The sequence below is a fragment of the Aristolochia californica genome, unplaced genomic scaffold (genome assembly GCF_029961685.1).
Source record: "Aristolochia californica isolate CCGP_79_NKW_82.1479 unplaced genomic scaffold, dmAriCali1.0.hap1 SCAF_3, whole genome shotgun sequence".
Taxonomy (NCBI): domain Eukaryota; kingdom Viridiplantae; phylum Streptophyta; class Magnoliopsida; order Piperales; family Aristolochiaceae; genus Aristolochia; species Aristolochia californica.
The window spans coordinates 13,608,782-13,626,362 of record NW_027181992.1 but is presented as its reverse complement, the minus strand read 5'-3'; the positions used below and the strand labels follow the sequence as shown (position 1 = coordinate 13,626,362).

At 39.8% G+C, this 17,581-nt stretch overlaps 1 protein-coding gene and 1 pseudogene across 3 annotated transcripts in view; both read right to left on the bottom strand.

The window, feature by feature from the left end:
• LOC137959047 (DDT domain-containing protein PTM-like) overlaps positions 1–5,748 on the bottom strand; it is a 70,219-nt gene extending 64,471 nt beyond the window's left edge. For all 3 annotated transcript variants that reach the window (XM_068806320.1, XM_068806322.1, XM_068806321.1), the window contains exons 1-2: positions 4,135–5,748; positions 3,422–4,030 (exon numbers count right to left, since the gene is read on the bottom strand). In XM_068806320.1, coding sequence (XP_068662421.1) covers positions 3,422–4,030; positions 4,135–5,600 — 2,075 coding nt within the window. In that variant the 5' untranslated portion in view covers positions 5,601–5,748. The remainder of the gene's footprint in view (positions 1–3,421; positions 4,031–4,134) is intronic.
• A 10,297-nt stretch (positions 5,749–16,045) lies between these two features.
• Positions 16,046–17,581, bottom strand: part of LOC137959376 (uncharacterized) — a 3,993-nt pseudogene continuing 2,457 nt past the window's right edge.

Sequence of the window (17,581 nt, the reverse complement as noted above, 5' to 3'; positions counted from 1 at the left end):
AGTGACGGGTTAGTCCATAGATGCCTGCCGGGGCCCAAGAAATCCCCAAGGAGCGGTCACGAAAACGTAAACCGATAGAAAAAAGACCAGGATGGGAGAGAAAGGCTTCAATAGTGTTTGGGTTCCAGAGGACAAGAATACCTCCATAATGCCCAATCGCATCATTTTTTGCCCATTCAGGGTTAGAATCATACCATAATTCCCGAGCAACAAAATTATCAAAAGATTGTAGTTTGGTTTCAACCAATATTACCACATTTGGCCTACATTCAAAAAGAGTTGCCTTGATGATTGCACATTTTGAGCGCGAACAGATTCCTTTGATGTTCCAAGAAAGAACAATCATTTCGGGGCGGGTGGTGGGATATCCTCCACTGGGCATTGGAGATTGTCATGGAAAAATTTGCAGAATTCCCACGCTACCTTAGTAATTTCCTTGAACTCCTACGGATGAAACTTGTGCTCTTGCTCTTTGACAAATTGGATGAAGTCCATTTGGGCATCAGTCTGAGCGATTTGAGAGAAGTTGGCCAGATAGTCTATTTTTGGAGGGAGAGAAGTGGACGGAGGGCTTGCTGGAATGTTTGGTTTTGGTGGGCTATTTTTTTTCTTTCTTCTTCTTCTTCTTTCTGGACAGTTGAGAGGAGGTTTCTTCTTCATATTTTTGCGGGAGTATGTGACAGTTGAGGGGGGGATGGGATTTTCGCCTTTGGAGCTTGAGGGGGAAATGGGGACTTTGCCTTTGGAGCTTGAGGGGGAAACGGGAGCTTTTCCTTTGGAACTTGAGGATTTCTTTGGATTGTGAGACTTTGGTCTGATAGTTGCTAAGGGGGTTGGACAAAGAATGTGGGGGAGAGGCTATTTATATAATTTGGCAATCCTCTATTTGGTGGGGTGAGATAACTGTGCCAATCAATGAGGTTGGGAGAGTCTTTGGGGTTTGAGCCCCATTGATCATCAACTTCGTAGAAAGATCCAGACACTGACATTCGTTTATTTTAATGGGAGACAGAGGGCGGGGGAGTTCCGAAAGGACACTGAGAGGATTTTCTGGGGAGTTGGTTGTTCGGTGGTTCGAGGTGGCAGGGGCGGCGAGTGTTAGTTCCCATCCTTTGACAGGATTAGGGTCAGAGTTAGGTGATGGCAGAGGAGGGGAGATTTGGCTCTTCGGGAGGTGTGTAACAATAGACAAGATGGGAGAGGTAAGGTTCTTTGCAGAGCATGGGGGAGTGTGATTTGTCTGGGAAAGGAAGTTTCTCGGAATCAGGGAGGATAACACAAAAAACGAGGAAGAAGAGGGGGTGGTGCTCAAGGTAGGCATCTGAGTTGGGGTGGCTGAAGTCGAAGACTGAGGAGGTACAGTAGTAGCTATTGGTGGGGGGGGCCGAGAAATGGCTCGGGATTGGGTGGCATAAGGTTCAAACGAGCAGGGAAGCGGGGAGGATTTCGAGGGAGATGCGGTAAAAAGGCTTTCTTGGATTTGGGCGATGTTACTAACAGATGAGACAAATGACGGGCTGATGTAGGGAGACTTGACAAGTGGAGACGGTAGAGCCGGGAGTGGTAACGTGTTTGGGGGGATGCATAAGTACGGTGTCAGAGGTAGGTTAGGTGCGGATGAAGAGGTACGGGATTCGAGGGTGATGGTTTGATTTTTTGGAGAGTGTGCACTGTCAATCCGATTGACAGACGGCGAAACAAAAGGTTGCGGTGTGAAGACAGGAGGTATGGTGCTGAGCGCGCTCTCCAAGGGGGCGATATAATGTCAGGCGATCTGACCCAGGTGGGTGACAAGATGGGGGTTGGTCTGACAGATGGAGGTAGTAAGAGTGATTGGATTGAAGTTGAGGGTATGATGGCAGGCGGTCTGTCCGAGGCCGATGGCATGATGGCGGGCGATCTGACCGAGGTTGGCGGTAAGTTTGAGGTTGGATTTGACGCGACCGAGGACTGCGGCCAGGTGGCCGATGTGGTAGGTGGGGCTGGGTCAGAAGGTAAGGTAGAAGGAAGTTTCAAGATGTTTGAATTTTTTAATTTTGAAATTTGGTTTGGGACAGTTGTCCCTGCAGGCTCCGATATCACCCTGGTTGCCTGGTCCTGGTGTGACTTAGGGTCGATTAGGGTCAGAGTTAACTCAGAATTTGATTGAGTTAACCCGGACTGAGTTGGACTCAGTTGGGGACCTATCGAGTCAGAGACCATGGCGAAGAGGACGACCAGGCTTTCAAACTCCAGAATGACCCAGGTGGAGGTTTCGATAAAATTCACATAGTGAGTGCCACTTACCGAAGTTTTTGGCCGCAGGAGGAGTTTCTCCCAGTGTAGAGTCGTTGGTTGTTCTTCTGCCCAAAGGAGTTCGTCGAATATGCTCGCAAGGCACTCGATGGTGTGTCTGCATCGTAATTCCACTAGAATGCCACGGACAACCACCCATTGGCCTGAGATGGGGGATGTGAGGTCAGAGGTCCAATCTTCCATGTTTAAGATTGGGGATCCTACCGTTCTTCAATTCGTGGACTTTTTTTCGATCTTCGGCCGAGTTGAAGACGATAAGCCATTGTTTGTCCTGAATATGGGTAGTGGTTGGGACCTCAATCGTTGGTTCTCTTCCGTGAATCCATTGTTTGATTTTCTGGCCAGAGTTGCTGTTTGAGTGGACAGAGGCGATTGCCACCCAGGACAACCGACACACTCCTTAGTCATGGCTTGGCTTGGGAGGGTGAGGGAGTAGTGTTTTTCGTGTTTTAGAATTTGAGGAGGGGGTAGAGTTGGGAGGGTGGTGTTTGGCTCCGGGCTCTATAAGGGGGGTGGAAGTATGAACGGGTGGGTTTGAGTATTTTTTGGAGTGGGGTTAGTAGGAGGGGGAAAGTTTGGGGTTTTAAGGATATGCATCAAGGTTGCTCGAAAATTTTCCTAGCCAAGTTCAGAGATGGGGTTTTGTGGAAGGAAAACCATACCCATGACCAGAGCTCCCCAGGTCTTCTTCATCCTCTGCTTGCTGAGGCTACCTGAGCTACTGCTGCTGTTTCTCTGTGGTTGTATGATCTCCTCCGTGATCTGGGTTGTGTCCCACCCGAAGAGGTGGGCCAGAAAGGAGGAGGTTTACAGAAGCTCGGTCTTCCACGCAGGTCCCTCATTTTTCTACACCCTAATGTAGAAAAATATCACTTATGATGAGCTTCAAAGGTGTGGGTGTTCCACTGTTAATTCAGCAAGTTTTGCTCGGTTACACCAACTTCATCATATCAATTAAATTAGAAAGATGTTTCATGCACAAGAACATATTACCCGCAAACACAAAAATGGTTCCTAGATGCTTACTTCAGAAAAATATGTCTAAAACTTCAAGAAAAAATTCCAAGAGTAAGCAATGAAAAATCAATAGATATAAAAGAGGGGGAAAAAAGGAAAATGGACTTACACCAGAAGATATCCAAAGCTACCAAAATAAGCTCTCCCATAAGGATCAACTCCCAACAGGTCAGCCCCACGAACAGGATTCAAAGTCTTCATCCACCCATCATGTTTCTTCATTTCACACTCGAGGCAATACCAGTCACCCTCTGGCAAAAGAACTTTAGCCATCCCAACACACCTTAAATGATAAGCAGCAGGGCATCCATCACAGCATATTAAGCTCCCATCCATCTTACAGAGGCAGCACTCATCATTATTGGGGTCCACTTCTTCAGCAACCTCATCCGTCAAACCAGAACTTCCAAAATCATCCACTGAATCTTTTCTTCTGAAGTGACTGTCCCCAATGCCATCGATATCCATTGTGTCAACCTGGGTTGCTGAATTTCTTCTATCTAGCTCTGACCTGATCACTTCTGTTCCAATTACATCATCACATAAACACCTAAGTATCTCAAGCTTCACCTGGGCTGACTGTTTATAATAATCCCCATTTAAGAGCTTTAGATAAGAACGCTCCAGGTTCATTTTAAATCCTGATGGACAAACCATAAGATACTCGAGTAGGTAAACAGGCCAAGTTATTGAGTCCAAGAAAGTCCAGTTAAGGTTCCTATGCACAAAAGAAATATATATTATGAACAAAAAGCACAAATTCAGTCCACAACCAAGAGAGCCAGAGCACTTTTATTAAAATCATGATAAAAAAGTGCGTACCTCAGGCAATCAGAAGCAGACTGGAAACCCTCACCAGAAAGAAACTCCAAATGCAATTTCAAGACTTGTAAAATAGACAAATGAATGGAATCCATTAGAGAATTAGCAACTGAACACTTGAGAGCAGCTATCAAAGCGTCCAAACTAAAGGGGCTCAAAAACAACAAAGTGCTGAAAGATCTCAAACAGGTGTAAACTGAGAAAAGATCCAACACAGGAAGCTCATCTATATTTAGATCATTAGATGAAGCAGGTAATGCTAACGTTGGAGAAAGTGTCCTTTCCCCGGTTACTTGTTGATCCAAGCTACAAAATTTCTCGTCTGACTTTGGAATAACTGTAGTAGATCCATCTGGTGCCCAAGTTGTATTGAGAGAATCAGCCATCTTTGCAGTGGCTCTGCGAGTACTCCTTCTCAATGGTGTTTGTGGTGTTGGGTCTACTTTTTCAGACAGTTTTCTTCTCTTATTCCACTCCTGTGCTTCCTTGTAAAATGTAACAGAACCATTTTCCGCTTTTGGAGTTTCCGTGAGTCTTAAAGTAGGAGCAGCTTCTTTCAAATCATTTTCTAATGAACTTCTGTCCACTTGATTTCCCTCATCAACAACTTTTCCTTGGATGCATGGCACATTTTCTTGCATAAGTTCACCGAAGTCACTACTTGGTTCAGCTTTTTCAATGATCCCAAGAGGAGTGTTTTTCTTCTCACTTGTAGCACTATCACCAACCTTACTAGGTGTTTCTTCTTTAACTTCACTGAAACCATCTCCATCATGTTCCTTAAAGTTGTTACGGAAAGTAGTATCATTCATCTGGTTTTCTTCAAATATCCCAATAACATCTTTTTTTCCCAAATGTCCAGCAGTACTAATTCCCTCAGTTCCACTTTCTGCCATTACTGCAACAGAATAACTTCTGTCATGGCTAGTATTTCCAGGTTGTTCAAAAACCCTAGCAGAATCATTTCCATCCAAATTCAGATAAGAAGTAGGAACTTTCGCAATGATTTCTTCAACGACAGCACGAGACTCATTTTCCAAATTTACATCACAAGACTGAATGCTAAAGTCATCTATAAGTGTGCCATCAACAACGCCAACGGAAATATTTCCATTTATGCTGACATCAAATTTTCCCATGTTCATCCGCGTTTCTCCAAAATCACAATATTCGATGTGAGTATCAACAAAATTACCTGAACATTCGACATTCTTCAAATTTTCCCCCATTCGGTGCCGTTTCTTGGGCTTCCGACCTCGTTTTTTTTCCCGAACTAAGTCCTGGTTACAATTTTCCATGCTTCCACCCAGAATTAGAGCTAGTTCCTCATGCTCCATTTCCTCCGAATCCCCGTCTTCATAGATGATTTTATAAAAACCCGACTCCGGATCATATGAATGTACGATACCCGAAAAGATCCCATAGCCTTCGAAGGCCTTTTTCACGGCTCTGCCCACTAGCGCCATCGCGTAAGAGGCGTATGATAGTAAGGAGTAAGAAAACTCGTTTTCTGAAGGATAAGATAGGACGCAGCATGCAAATGGTAGCGACTGCACGGAGGTTGGAAGCAGTACAGACTACAGAAGGCGGAACGCGGTGGCGAACGAAATGAGAAATAAGACCCAGTAGGAGAGAGTTCGCTTTTGGGCTCAAAATGCAGAAATGGATTTTGCTGCAAAGAATAAGATAGTCGCCGAAGAAAGGCGTGTAGAGTTTAACTTTTCACTCGCCTCTTCGTTTTTGGTTTGCGTTCGTTGAACAGTAGTAACGAGTCATGTTTTGGCTTTGGGCCCAAAAGTTCTCTTAATTTTTATCATCCCCGATCGGCACGACGAAATCAAAAGTGAGCCAACCCCCTTAAGCGCGCCCATGACAGTGGCCTGTGGGTCCGATTGGGTGCGAGTAACTCTTTAATGTAATTTTGTTCACGCGGGTTTCCCGTTTTAAACAAGTTACTGCCACGTTTCCGGACTACTAAAAAAAGTGGAGGGAAACTTCTGTTGGAAACCGTTCCTCTAATGAATGGACGATGCCAGTTGACACGTGTCAAAAAGGACCGTTATAAAGAGAGATCATTCTTAGCAATACTTAAAACTTGAGGCTAGTAAATAAAATGAAGAGACGAGAAGTTTTTTCTCCTTTGGTGTTACAGGGTCCTAAAAATAGCAAGATGACAAGTCTAGATAGATGTACACATCTTTTTTTTAGCCAAGTGGATCGAAGTGGCCTCGATGAAAAGGAGCTGCCAAATGGGTAAATGGTCAATTTACAGTCCTAGTTTTATTTCCATCCATTAATTAGGACAAAGCTACAAACGGATCTCAAACAAAAATCTGCTTTTACTCTCATACATCCAGGTCAAGGAAAGGAAATCGTAGTAGACGCAAATACTGATCAAACAAAGGGGACATGGATATTTAAGTTACTAAAAATAGAAAAGTTATTGGAGGATGAAAAGGAGAAAAGAAACAAATGTATAATATATCGAAGATCACTAAGAGCTTTTTGAGAGAAGGATAGAAGTGTCACAGATTGGTATGAAGAAAATGGAAAAGCCGTACAGTAACATCTTGTGAAGAAACAAAGTTGTATAATTTCTAGGAACTTATTTTCCATCTCAGTATAGGAAGGATTGATGACTATAACTGTTTTTTTATAACTCTCAATATAAATAAGAAAGTAGGGTTGATGGGGGACAGCTTTTGTTTCTTTCACTACCCTATTCCATGCCAATTTCTCATCCTTCATTTAACTAAATCCCTAATTAATGATAGTTCCTCCCATTCTTCTCCAAGGTTTTCTTTTCTTTTCTTGTTTACTGTTACAATGTGGGACCCACCATGGTGCTCGAAGACGTGGGACACTAAGAAGAGTCCTCACCCAAGCAAGCACGAGTTAATGAATTAAGAAGCACAAACTGAAATGAGTTAAAAGACTTGAAGATCAAGTGGGACCTACAAATATCTCATGAGTTGTCAACCTTATCAAGATGAGCTGGAAGATCATGAGGGACCCACAAGGATAAGGTCATGAGCTGGCCTCCTCCCTTATATTCACATGAATGAAGAAAGAGTTCTAGTTCAACTCATATTAGTCTTCTAGTAGATTGGTTTGAATAGACTTATCTTATAGAGTTAGAGTTAGAATGTAATTAGGATTGAAAGGCTAATTGTATAAGGACTCTACCTTTTTCTCTACTATAAATAGAGGTGTTGTTATTCGGAATTAATCAAGTTACACATCTCATTCTCGAGTTACTCTCTCTCTCTCTCTTGCTTGGCGCCACCTCTTTTTCTCTTTTATTTTTCCTTCTTTCTACCCGAGAGCTCTTCTTTCCTTTTCTTCTTTTTTCTTTCTTCTTTCTCTTGCTCGGAATTATGGAAAAGGGATCCCAAATTCAACATGGTATCAGAGCATTATATTTAGGATCCCTCGTCAAATGAATGCTCTAAAGAAGTGATGATCAACACCACTCAAAGAAGGCTCTTTTATGAAGGAAGAACACAAGTCGAGAGATAAGTGTTCAATTTTATTTTCTTTTCATGCTACTGGTTCCCATATTTAGAAGGTGATTTAAGGATGAGTATGTGAATGCTTTCATCTTATTATATTATGGATATGCATGCCTCTCTATCTAGAAGGAGTTATCAAAACAATTTTGTCGGTTTGGAAAATTTGTTTACCGAGACCAATCCATGATCAGATTGTTGGAATTTATTTTTCGTGGGATAAGAGTTCCCTGATATAGAAAATTATTATTGAGTCTCTTATGAGTGGTATTAGAGGGAAAAATCAGAATAATAATTTAGCATTAATGCTAAAATTTCCCATACATCGAGTTGTTTGAAGAGTACTACTTGGTGTTATTATTAGAATTTTTTTTTGAAAAAGGGTTTATCATGGTTGAAGAGAATATGAATATCAAAGGTGATATACTAAGAATCACCACCATACCCTTACTGGGGTATCAAATTTTATGAGTTGGTCAACATCGGTTCGAAGGTTCTTTATAACAAAAGACTTACTTGGTCACCTCACCACCTGAGGACCACCTATTGATGAAGATAATATTTTTTATAACAAATGGTTGAAAAATGATACTTTGGTGATTAGTTGGCTAATCAATAGCATGGAAGAACATGTCTCCAACAATGTTATTCATCTTGACACTGTTAACAAATTTGGGAGATATGTGCTAAATTATACTTTTGCCCGGATACTCTACATAGACCATATGATATTCTCCAAAGAATGTTGAATACTAAACAAGGAGAAAATATCCATGAGTACTTGGCCCGCTTTAGAGGTTTTCTTCAAGAGTGGAAGTTAGCTCAGCCTTCAACCACAAATATTTCTATCCAAGACAAACAGAAGGAAGCCTTAATTACTGCTATTTATCTTGCAAATGTTAAACCCCATCTTGAGATAGCCAAGAGTCAACTTTTGAGTGCTTCTGTTGTCCCCATTGGCTGAATATTGTTATAATACCTCGTTCCACTCCGCTTTCAAATCCTCTCCTTTCGGGGTTCTTTATGGAAGGGACCCCCTCGCCTTCTCTCTTATGCAAGATGCTCCACCTGCGTGGACGCCATTGATCAAGCACTCATGGATCAGGATCAGGCATTATAGACTATCACAGACTACCTACAGTGGGCTCAGGAGAGCATGATGAGTGCCTACAACAAGGGACACCGCGATGTTTCATATGAGGTAGGGGACTCTGTTTGGTTACACCTACGACCGTACCGTTAGCAGTCCATTGCAGGACCGTCGCGCCATAAGCTCTCCCCCAAGTATTTTAGGCCTTTCTCCATTCTTAGGCGTGTTGGGTAGGTGGCCTATCAACTACAACTGCCTACTACGGAAAAGTTGCATGATGTGTTTCACGTCTCACTCCTGAAACCATATAAGGGTCACCGCCTACTTCCCCTCCATTCCTTCCTCTAGTGGACAATGGACACGTCATCTTGACACTCTTCGCAGTGTTATGCGTTCGTTTGACCGATCCCCAGTGGGAGATTCTTGTTCAGTGGACAGATACAGAACCCGAAGCAACTACATGGGAGTAGCTAGACAACTTCAAACAAGTCTACCTAGCTTACGAGCTTGAGGACAAACTCTTTTTCCAAGGGGAGGCAGATGTTATGGACTCAATAGCACACCAAGTCACCCAGAGGAGGAGACAATGACTCACAAAGTTCAATAGTTTAAACTTTCATTATTTATATTGCTTTCAATTTATTTTTTCATTAATTATGTAATGAGTAAGAACGTAGGGGTAAAATTGGCATTGTTAGCCTAAAACACTGATGACGTGAAATACCCTATTTAAAGGGTAAAGAAATAGAAGAAAGGCAAGTCTGGAATTAGGGTAAACAAGATTGGGAGTTCTCCTTGACGAGCACTAGGGTTGGTAGGTCTCCTTGATGAGCTCCAAGGTATGTTCTTGATTTGATCCTTCATTATTTTCATATTTGAATTATGTTTGTATTAAGACTATTCAAAATCAAGGGAGGAAGGGATTGAATTCTCTTTTCCGAGTTAAGAAGAGCTTTAGCCTCTTCCATGATATAGCTGAGAGAAGGAAGGGTTTGTGCCTCAATCCAAGCAAGGAGAGAAGGGGTTTGGATTGGATACTCGAGCAACATATTGAAAGAGGCAACTTTAACCTCTGTTCCGAGTGTAGGAGGGTTTGAAAATCATAACCTCTCTTACGTGGGCAGTAGCAGTCTCCAAGAGAAACCCTACCTCATTGACGTGAGTCTAAAAGTGGGTTTCATCCATCATGATCTAGATTAGCACAATTAACCTTCTAGTGACATAAAAGAATACAAAAAGGAAACACCTTTTCAAGGATCACGATAATAGGAGGAGAAAAGGGAATCTTTGTTGTATTACTTTGATCCAAAACCCTCCTAACGTGCTGGATTCTCAATTACCTCGCCGAGTTACTAGATCCATGGCTAGGGACCATAACAACTACGATATATGGAAGGAGCTCCAGGAAGGGGGCTTCTCTATAAAAACCATGGTCACTTCAACATTGAAGGATTCTCAGATGCAAACTGGGTTGGATCCCTGGATGATAGAAAATATACTTCAGGATTTTGAATGATGGTTGGAGGGAATTTGGTTACATGGAAAAACAAGAAGCAAAATGTAGTAGCACGGTCTCGTGTAGAAGCAGAATACAGGGTCATGACACACACTGTTAGTGAACTCATATGGATAAGATCTCTTCTCACTGAATTTGGATTCTACAAAGAAGCTCCAATAGATCTACTCTGTGACAATCAAGCAGAAATACACATATACACATTACATTGAATCCAGTCTTCCATGAAAGAACAAAACATATTGAAGTGGATTGTCATTTTATACAAGAAAAGTTCCAAGCTTGTTTCTTATCTCTGAAGCATATATCATCACAAAGTCAAGTTGAAAATATTCTCACCAAGCCGGTCACTCACAAGATTATATCTACCATATGCAGCAAGTTGGGCATTTATGATGTCTTCTCACCCCCAGCTTGAGGGGGAGGGTTACAATATGGGACCCACCATGAGGATGTGGGACACCAAGAAGAGTCATCTCCCAAACAAGCACGAGTTAAGGAATTAAGAAGCACAAGCTAAAATGAGTTAGAAGACTTGAAGATCAAGTGGGACCCATAAATATCTCATGAGCTGTCAACCTTATCAAGATGAGCTGGATGATCATGAGGGACCCACAAGGATAAGGCCATGAGCTGGACTCCTCCCTTATATTCACGTGAATGAAGAAAGAGTTCTAGTTCAACTCATATTAGTCTTCTAGTAGATTGGTTTGAATAGACTTATCTTAGAGAGTTAGAGTTGGAATGTAATTAGGATTGAAAGACTAATTGTAGAAGGACTCTACCTCTTCCTCTACTATAAATAGAGGCGTTGTAATTCGAATTAATCAAGTTACACATCTCATTCTCGAGTTACTCTCTCTCTCTCTCTCTTTGCTTGGCGTCGCCTCTTTTTCTCTTTTATTTTTCCTTCTCTCTACCCGAGAGCTCTTCTTCCCTTTTCTTTTTTTTCTTTCTTCTTTCTCTTGCTCGAAATTATGGAAAATGGATCCTAAATTCAACATTTATTCTTATCTTGGTTTCTCAACTTTCACGATATCAAAGTAGGTTTGGTTTAAGAAGTGAAAATTGAATCTAGTCAACATAGAGTCATCATTATTCTTCTAACCTTTTTAACAAACTAAAGGGAACTCTAAAAATTAAAGAGATCATGTAAGCTTTTATGAGCCTAAGTGTTACGTGCCAAGAACGTGCTCGGCCCAGGGTGGCCCAAGCTAGTGGGCTATCCAGATAGCTGGCTAATGGGTTCAAAATTTCAAATTTTGAAGTAGGGGCCTTTCCAAATGGATTTGGATAAGATTTTTTTCGGGATTTATGGCATGTGGAATAATGCCTTTTTGAATTTGAATAAATTTGAGATTTGCCTTGCTTAGGTGACAATTTCTCATTGGTTAGAATTTGAATAAGGGATAAGGGGGTTTATCCCTCTTTGGCCTATAAATAGGCCTTGTAAACTTGATGTAAACATCTTCAAATCTATGCTTAGAGTTCCTCATTTCTTTGAAAGGCTCATTTTTTTTATCTTAGTTTCTTCTTAAAAGAGAGGTTGACAAGCTTACTTTCCCCCCAAAGTAAGTTAGGCCACACGTTGAAGGACTAGGAGCTTTTTCTTGCTCAATCTATCAACATGACAATTGGTATAAAAGAAAAGGTTCAGTTCTGATGATTCAGCCATGGCTTCCTCAAAATTGACGTTAGAAATTGCGCAAAAAAAAGGTAAGAAGAAAGTCCTGAAATCGACTTTCGTTTAACTTATTTTGTATCTAGGCACGAGAATGTGAAGTGTCGATACTTGAGTTGGGATGAGAACATTCAAGAGATGGTGGACATTCGTGAATGTAGCCTTGAAGAAGCTCAATAGTTAGAGGATAATGTGCATGCTATTGTTACAGTTCTAAAGGCAGATACTCGTAATGATCTCGATGAGATACAAATGAAGTTAGAAGATATGCAGATGAGAATGGCGATTCTCGAGAAAGTCATTTTGAATGGGAAAATGGTTCCTATGCTAATGAAGATCAAGGTTCCTGAGCCTAAATCGTATGGGAGCGTACGAGATCCGAAGACGATCGAAAACTTCTTATGGCAAATTGAGTAGTACTTCAAAGCTTCAAATCTCTCGGGTGAGGTACTGCATCTATGTTTCTCATTGATGATGCTATCTTGTGGTGGAGAAGGAGGTTTGGTGATACCAAGAATGGTGAAAACTCAGTTGACACTTGGGAGGATTTTAAGTGCGAATTGAAGCACGACTTTTTTTTCGAAGATGTCGATTACCAAGCTTAGAAGGAGTTGCGTGCATTGAAGCAAAAATGGACAATTTGAAAGTATATATTGTCCTTTACTTTTTCAATGTTAAGCATTTCTAACATGACCGTTGAGGATCATGTTGAATTTAGGATCCCATGATTAAGACCTTGAGCAAAATAAGAGAGGGAGAAGAGAAGAAAGAAGAAGAGAAGAGAAGAGAGAAAGGAAGAGAGAGAACTTTTAGGCTAAGAGAGAGCTTGGACAAATTAAGAGAATGGGAGAGAGCTTGAATGCCCTACTCCAAGCCAAGGGCCTCCATTTATAGTTTTTGAGAGGATGTTACAATATCCATAATGCCCTTAGGGCTACAAGTTTTACATACCAAAAGACATAAGTAGACATGTTCCTCTTTCACTAATTACATCCTTGTGCCATCTTTATGTGAAAACTTCTTATTTACCATGATGCCACCTCTTTTGGATGTGTGGGCCTTCCTTGGTTGTGTGAGCTTGAGCCCATCTTCTAACACTCCCCCTCAAGTTAGGGGTGAAAGAACATCATAAATGCCCAACTTGTTGCAAATGGTGGATAGGATCTTCCCGTATAAAATGGCAGTCCACCTCAATCATATATTCCAACATTCTCCCTCAAGCTGGTGATTTCTTTGTTTTTTTAAGAGATTCAGCTGGCACAAAATAATAGTGAAAAAAAATCACTCCTAGCTGTATCACAAAACTCCGTACACCAGTCAAAATGGTCATAATCTGAAACACACTCTGCTCAATTTCAAAGGCAGAAAAAGTAGCCCAAAAGTGGGGCACAAAGTCTACTTACTTGCTAAGGGTAGCTCAAAAACCACCTCTAGGGTGAAGAATAAAAATACTTGACTCAATCTGGATGTTGGACACACTCCTATACTTTGTAGGTAGTTTGTCTGTAGGCATTGCTCATAAGTGATTTTAACAAATAATAAAATGTAATAATAAGCTCCTCCATCACGGTGTCCCAACAGCGGGCTCCGAAACTCAAAGGGTAGAAATGGTAGGAGAAAAACTGTCAAATAAGGGGGATAATGGGTATCAAAGAAGAAAAAATGCAGTGGCCATCGTGTGCTTTATTTTCTTCATCAAAATAACCAATGCTAATAATAGTTAGCAACCGAGGAGTCCTTCAATAATAATGTCTCAGTCAAAGTCAACAGATATGGGCAATGCCTACATAACACGTACCAAATAATGAAAGTCCTTAGTAAGGACACACAAAATAATCCACAACGAGTCCATCCTTGAATAAGGAGAATGTGCACCAAATAATAAGTTGAAACTGTGTAATAAGTTGGTTGTAAAGGATGAAGTAAGAAAGTAATTTTCAAGCCTAGGTAAACTTCGAGCCCAAAGCTACTAATCCTCTTAGGACTAGCTAGGGCTAATAATCAACTCAAGAAAGAATAGATTAAGTACAAGCTCACAAAAAATATTTGTGAATCACCTTATCACAAAAATTAGCCGGAGATGTTCTTGGTAAATTGAGCTAGCCAGAGTTGATGATTGGCTTAGGTCAGTTTTCCATCACAATTTTTCATCCAATAATTAAGGAGGCTAGTAGTAACAACTTCATTATAGCTCAAATATCAATTGGCATAATTTGTGTAAGAAGAACCAAACCAAATCAAAGAGCCCAAGTAAGTGACAACTTGAACAAACTCTGCTCAAGGAAGAATCTAAGTCCAATCTTCCAATTTCAACTTGAACTCAATTATTGACTTTAGTCAATTAATTATGCACTTAATTAAAGAAACCCTTTGCTGGTCCAAAATCATATCTTTCTTAATCAAAAAGATGAAAATCAAATTATCCACCAAATCATGATCTTGAGAAGATCTTTCATAAAATCAGCCACTTCCAAATATAAATAAGGAAACTTTCCCATGTATTATGGCACCACCTACCAAAAAATAAATCTTTCCTTGCATTAATAATCAAGGACATCAAATTAGATTTTTGTAATATTTCCAAATCACCAACAAAATCTCACAAAATTTGTGGCTAGCCAAAAAGGTTCATAATTCAGAATAGGGAACACTTCTTCTCTTTGGAAAATAAATCAAGGAAAGTTTCCAAAAAACAAGATGTTCTTCTAAAAATTCTTTTCAGATATTGTTAGTTAATAAATAGAAACTTTCCAAGGGTAGATCATGAGATAATTTCTTGACATTGTTGATCAATAACATCAATTGGTGTGCTGTCCCAGGCAACCAAAAATAAAACCTATACTCCTTAAAATATATGTAGTAGTGCGAGTTAGCATCGATCCCACGAAGAGTGATTAGTGTACTTTTATGCTCCATGAACAAGGATGGGGGGTTTTGAGTATAACGAAAACACTAAAAAATAAACAACTTAGAAACAATTCAAATTAAAAGAATCAAAATCAATCAAGAGAACAAACCTTGGTCTAAGTCAACATCCACCATCGGAATTCCACAACTGATCATCAATGCAAACATATATCAATTCACACTTGAATATTCACCGTTGGAACTATCTTCCTATCTCTCCTTTCGTAGTTAATTAGAAAACAACAATCCAATTAACCCTAACTACTAAACAACCCAAGACAAGCGCTAAAGGTTTAATCTAGCAGCAGCCTTAAGAATTAGAGATATCGATGAAGCTAAACAACACAAGCATAAGTGGCTGCATTTAATTTAGTCCAACATTCTTCTCAAGATCTAATAATTTTTGACGCAGCAAATCATCAAATCTCAATTGCTTCACAGGTTAGAGAGATCAAATAATTACTAATTTGACATCTAACCTAGCAGTAGATTGCAACGAGTAATAAACTAGTAGGCCTACTAGGAATTAAATGAGACAATCATAAATAAAAATTTCAGAAGAACATCAAATACTCAAAACATAAATTGAATGACGAAAATAAATCAGATCTCACAGTTGTATTGATATTGAGGCTTCAGTTTCCTTTGACCAAGTCTGAAAGTTTAGTCACATAGGGCCATTAAGAAATCTCAAGAAAAAAAATTGAGAAAAGAGAGAAGAAAAGCTGGAGAAGAGCAAATAGGGTCTGGGGCGCCAAACTCGTTTTTTCCTTTTTATCCCCTCCTTTTTTCCCGTTTTAGGGTTTTTCTTTTCATGTATCCCGTCTGGGTCACAGTGCACATGCCACGACTTAAAGCACCGTTTCGACCCTGATACACCCCGTATTGTCCAAAACTCAAAACATAAAAGTTGTAGAACGTTTTATTTTAATTCCATAAAATCTTTAATCATCTCCATCAGAGCTCGTATGAGATATTTATGCCTAAATTACTCAGCAATGTCAAAATTGTCCAGAATCGCCCAATTAACTTCGTTTTGCACTTAACACTTCCATTTGCATCCTAAATCAAAATATAAAAATAATGAGTATATTTAGGACCAAATAATTATAAAAGTCTAAGCATTAGGAGATAAAAATATGACATTTTTTATTCTCATCAAATTCCCCCACACTTAACTTTTGCTCGTCCTCGAGCAAAACTCAAATTCACTTTCCCAAAAACACCAAGGCTGTAACGCCATCAACAAAAACAACCAAGCTCTTCAAAACTCATAACATATCATGAACAAACATTCTTAAAAAACTTACAATTACTTAGTAAGAATTTTCATTCAAAGATGGAGTAAACTAAATAAGTAGACCCTCACAGAAATAAACACTCGACTCTCATGTGGTTGAAGGGTATGTGTTTCTCTCAAATTCATTCCTATGAAAATGATGTACCATAGGCTTGCATATATTCTCATTCTCCACCACTCATATCACATGCATAGCACAAATCATAAGGAATTTTGAAGGGTTGTAATGGGGTTTAGAATCAAGGTGGGAAATATTTGGGAATGTAGCTCAAAAGCCATCGAAACTAGTGGAGCAAAAATGAATCAACTCAAACTCAAATATATTAGACATGTAAAACCAATCACTCCACTCAGCATCTTCTTCAATTTGTATCTATCTCATATGAATAGACCCCTTTCTTGGAATTTTAAGAGGAATTATGAACACTGACAGTTTGTAACTTTAAAAGCCATTCCCTCCATCACTTCCTTTCTTATTTTCTTTTTCTTTTCACCTTACTTTTTTTTCTTCTTACAATTGAGCTCATGAATTGAGGATGAAAACATGTTCCATTTCACTAGTCATTGCTATCTCACAAATCCAAACACCCCCACACTTATTTCTTGCACACCCACATGTACCATAGTGATGAACAATGCTCCACTAGCTCTACGGCTTGGGAAAAGTTTTTTTTTTTTTTTTTTCAGGTTTAAAGCGTGTAACATGGGTTCACAAAAAAATAACAATAAAGCTCAAAGGGGTTCAACAAAAGGGAAAAATAATAATTATGAGGTAGGCTATTTGGCTTATGTAGCTTATAACAAAGAGGGCCTTAATCATGTTCATGCATGCATGTGTCAATGTGACCTCAAAGAGAATCAAGGCAAGTTCTAGAGAAACAAATCCATGGAAGATTATCTCTCATGAAAGAATATAATGAGACTGATATGGATGTGTCAGTCTAAATGCTCAAAATCGCACATGCTTTTGTCTACCAAATTTAGTTACTACCATCCTCAAAGAAAATAACTAGACTAATTCATTTTCAGTTGAAAGATTACTTATTCAATCATGTTATGAATCTTTCAAGAGCCTAATTTAATCTTGCTCATGACATAGACAACCAAAAATCCATTAAACCCCACAGTTTTTTTTTTTTTTTTAAAACGGATTTGGAACTCAACCTAAATCCCCTCCCCCACACTTAGAACTTACATTGTCCCCAATGTAAGGTCAAATGTAAAGAGAAGGCACAAATAGCCAAAATATAAATGCAAAAATAAAGAGAAAAAGGAACGAACTCCCTTGGGTTGCCTTCCAACCAGCGCCTTTGTTTATTGTCATTGGCTCAACTCAATGCTTCTGTAATTATGGGTCATCCCACACATAGTATTTCGTATCACTCTTGACCTTATCTCTTTGAGCTCTAGACAAACCAGGAGGTAACATGTTGATAACCAAATA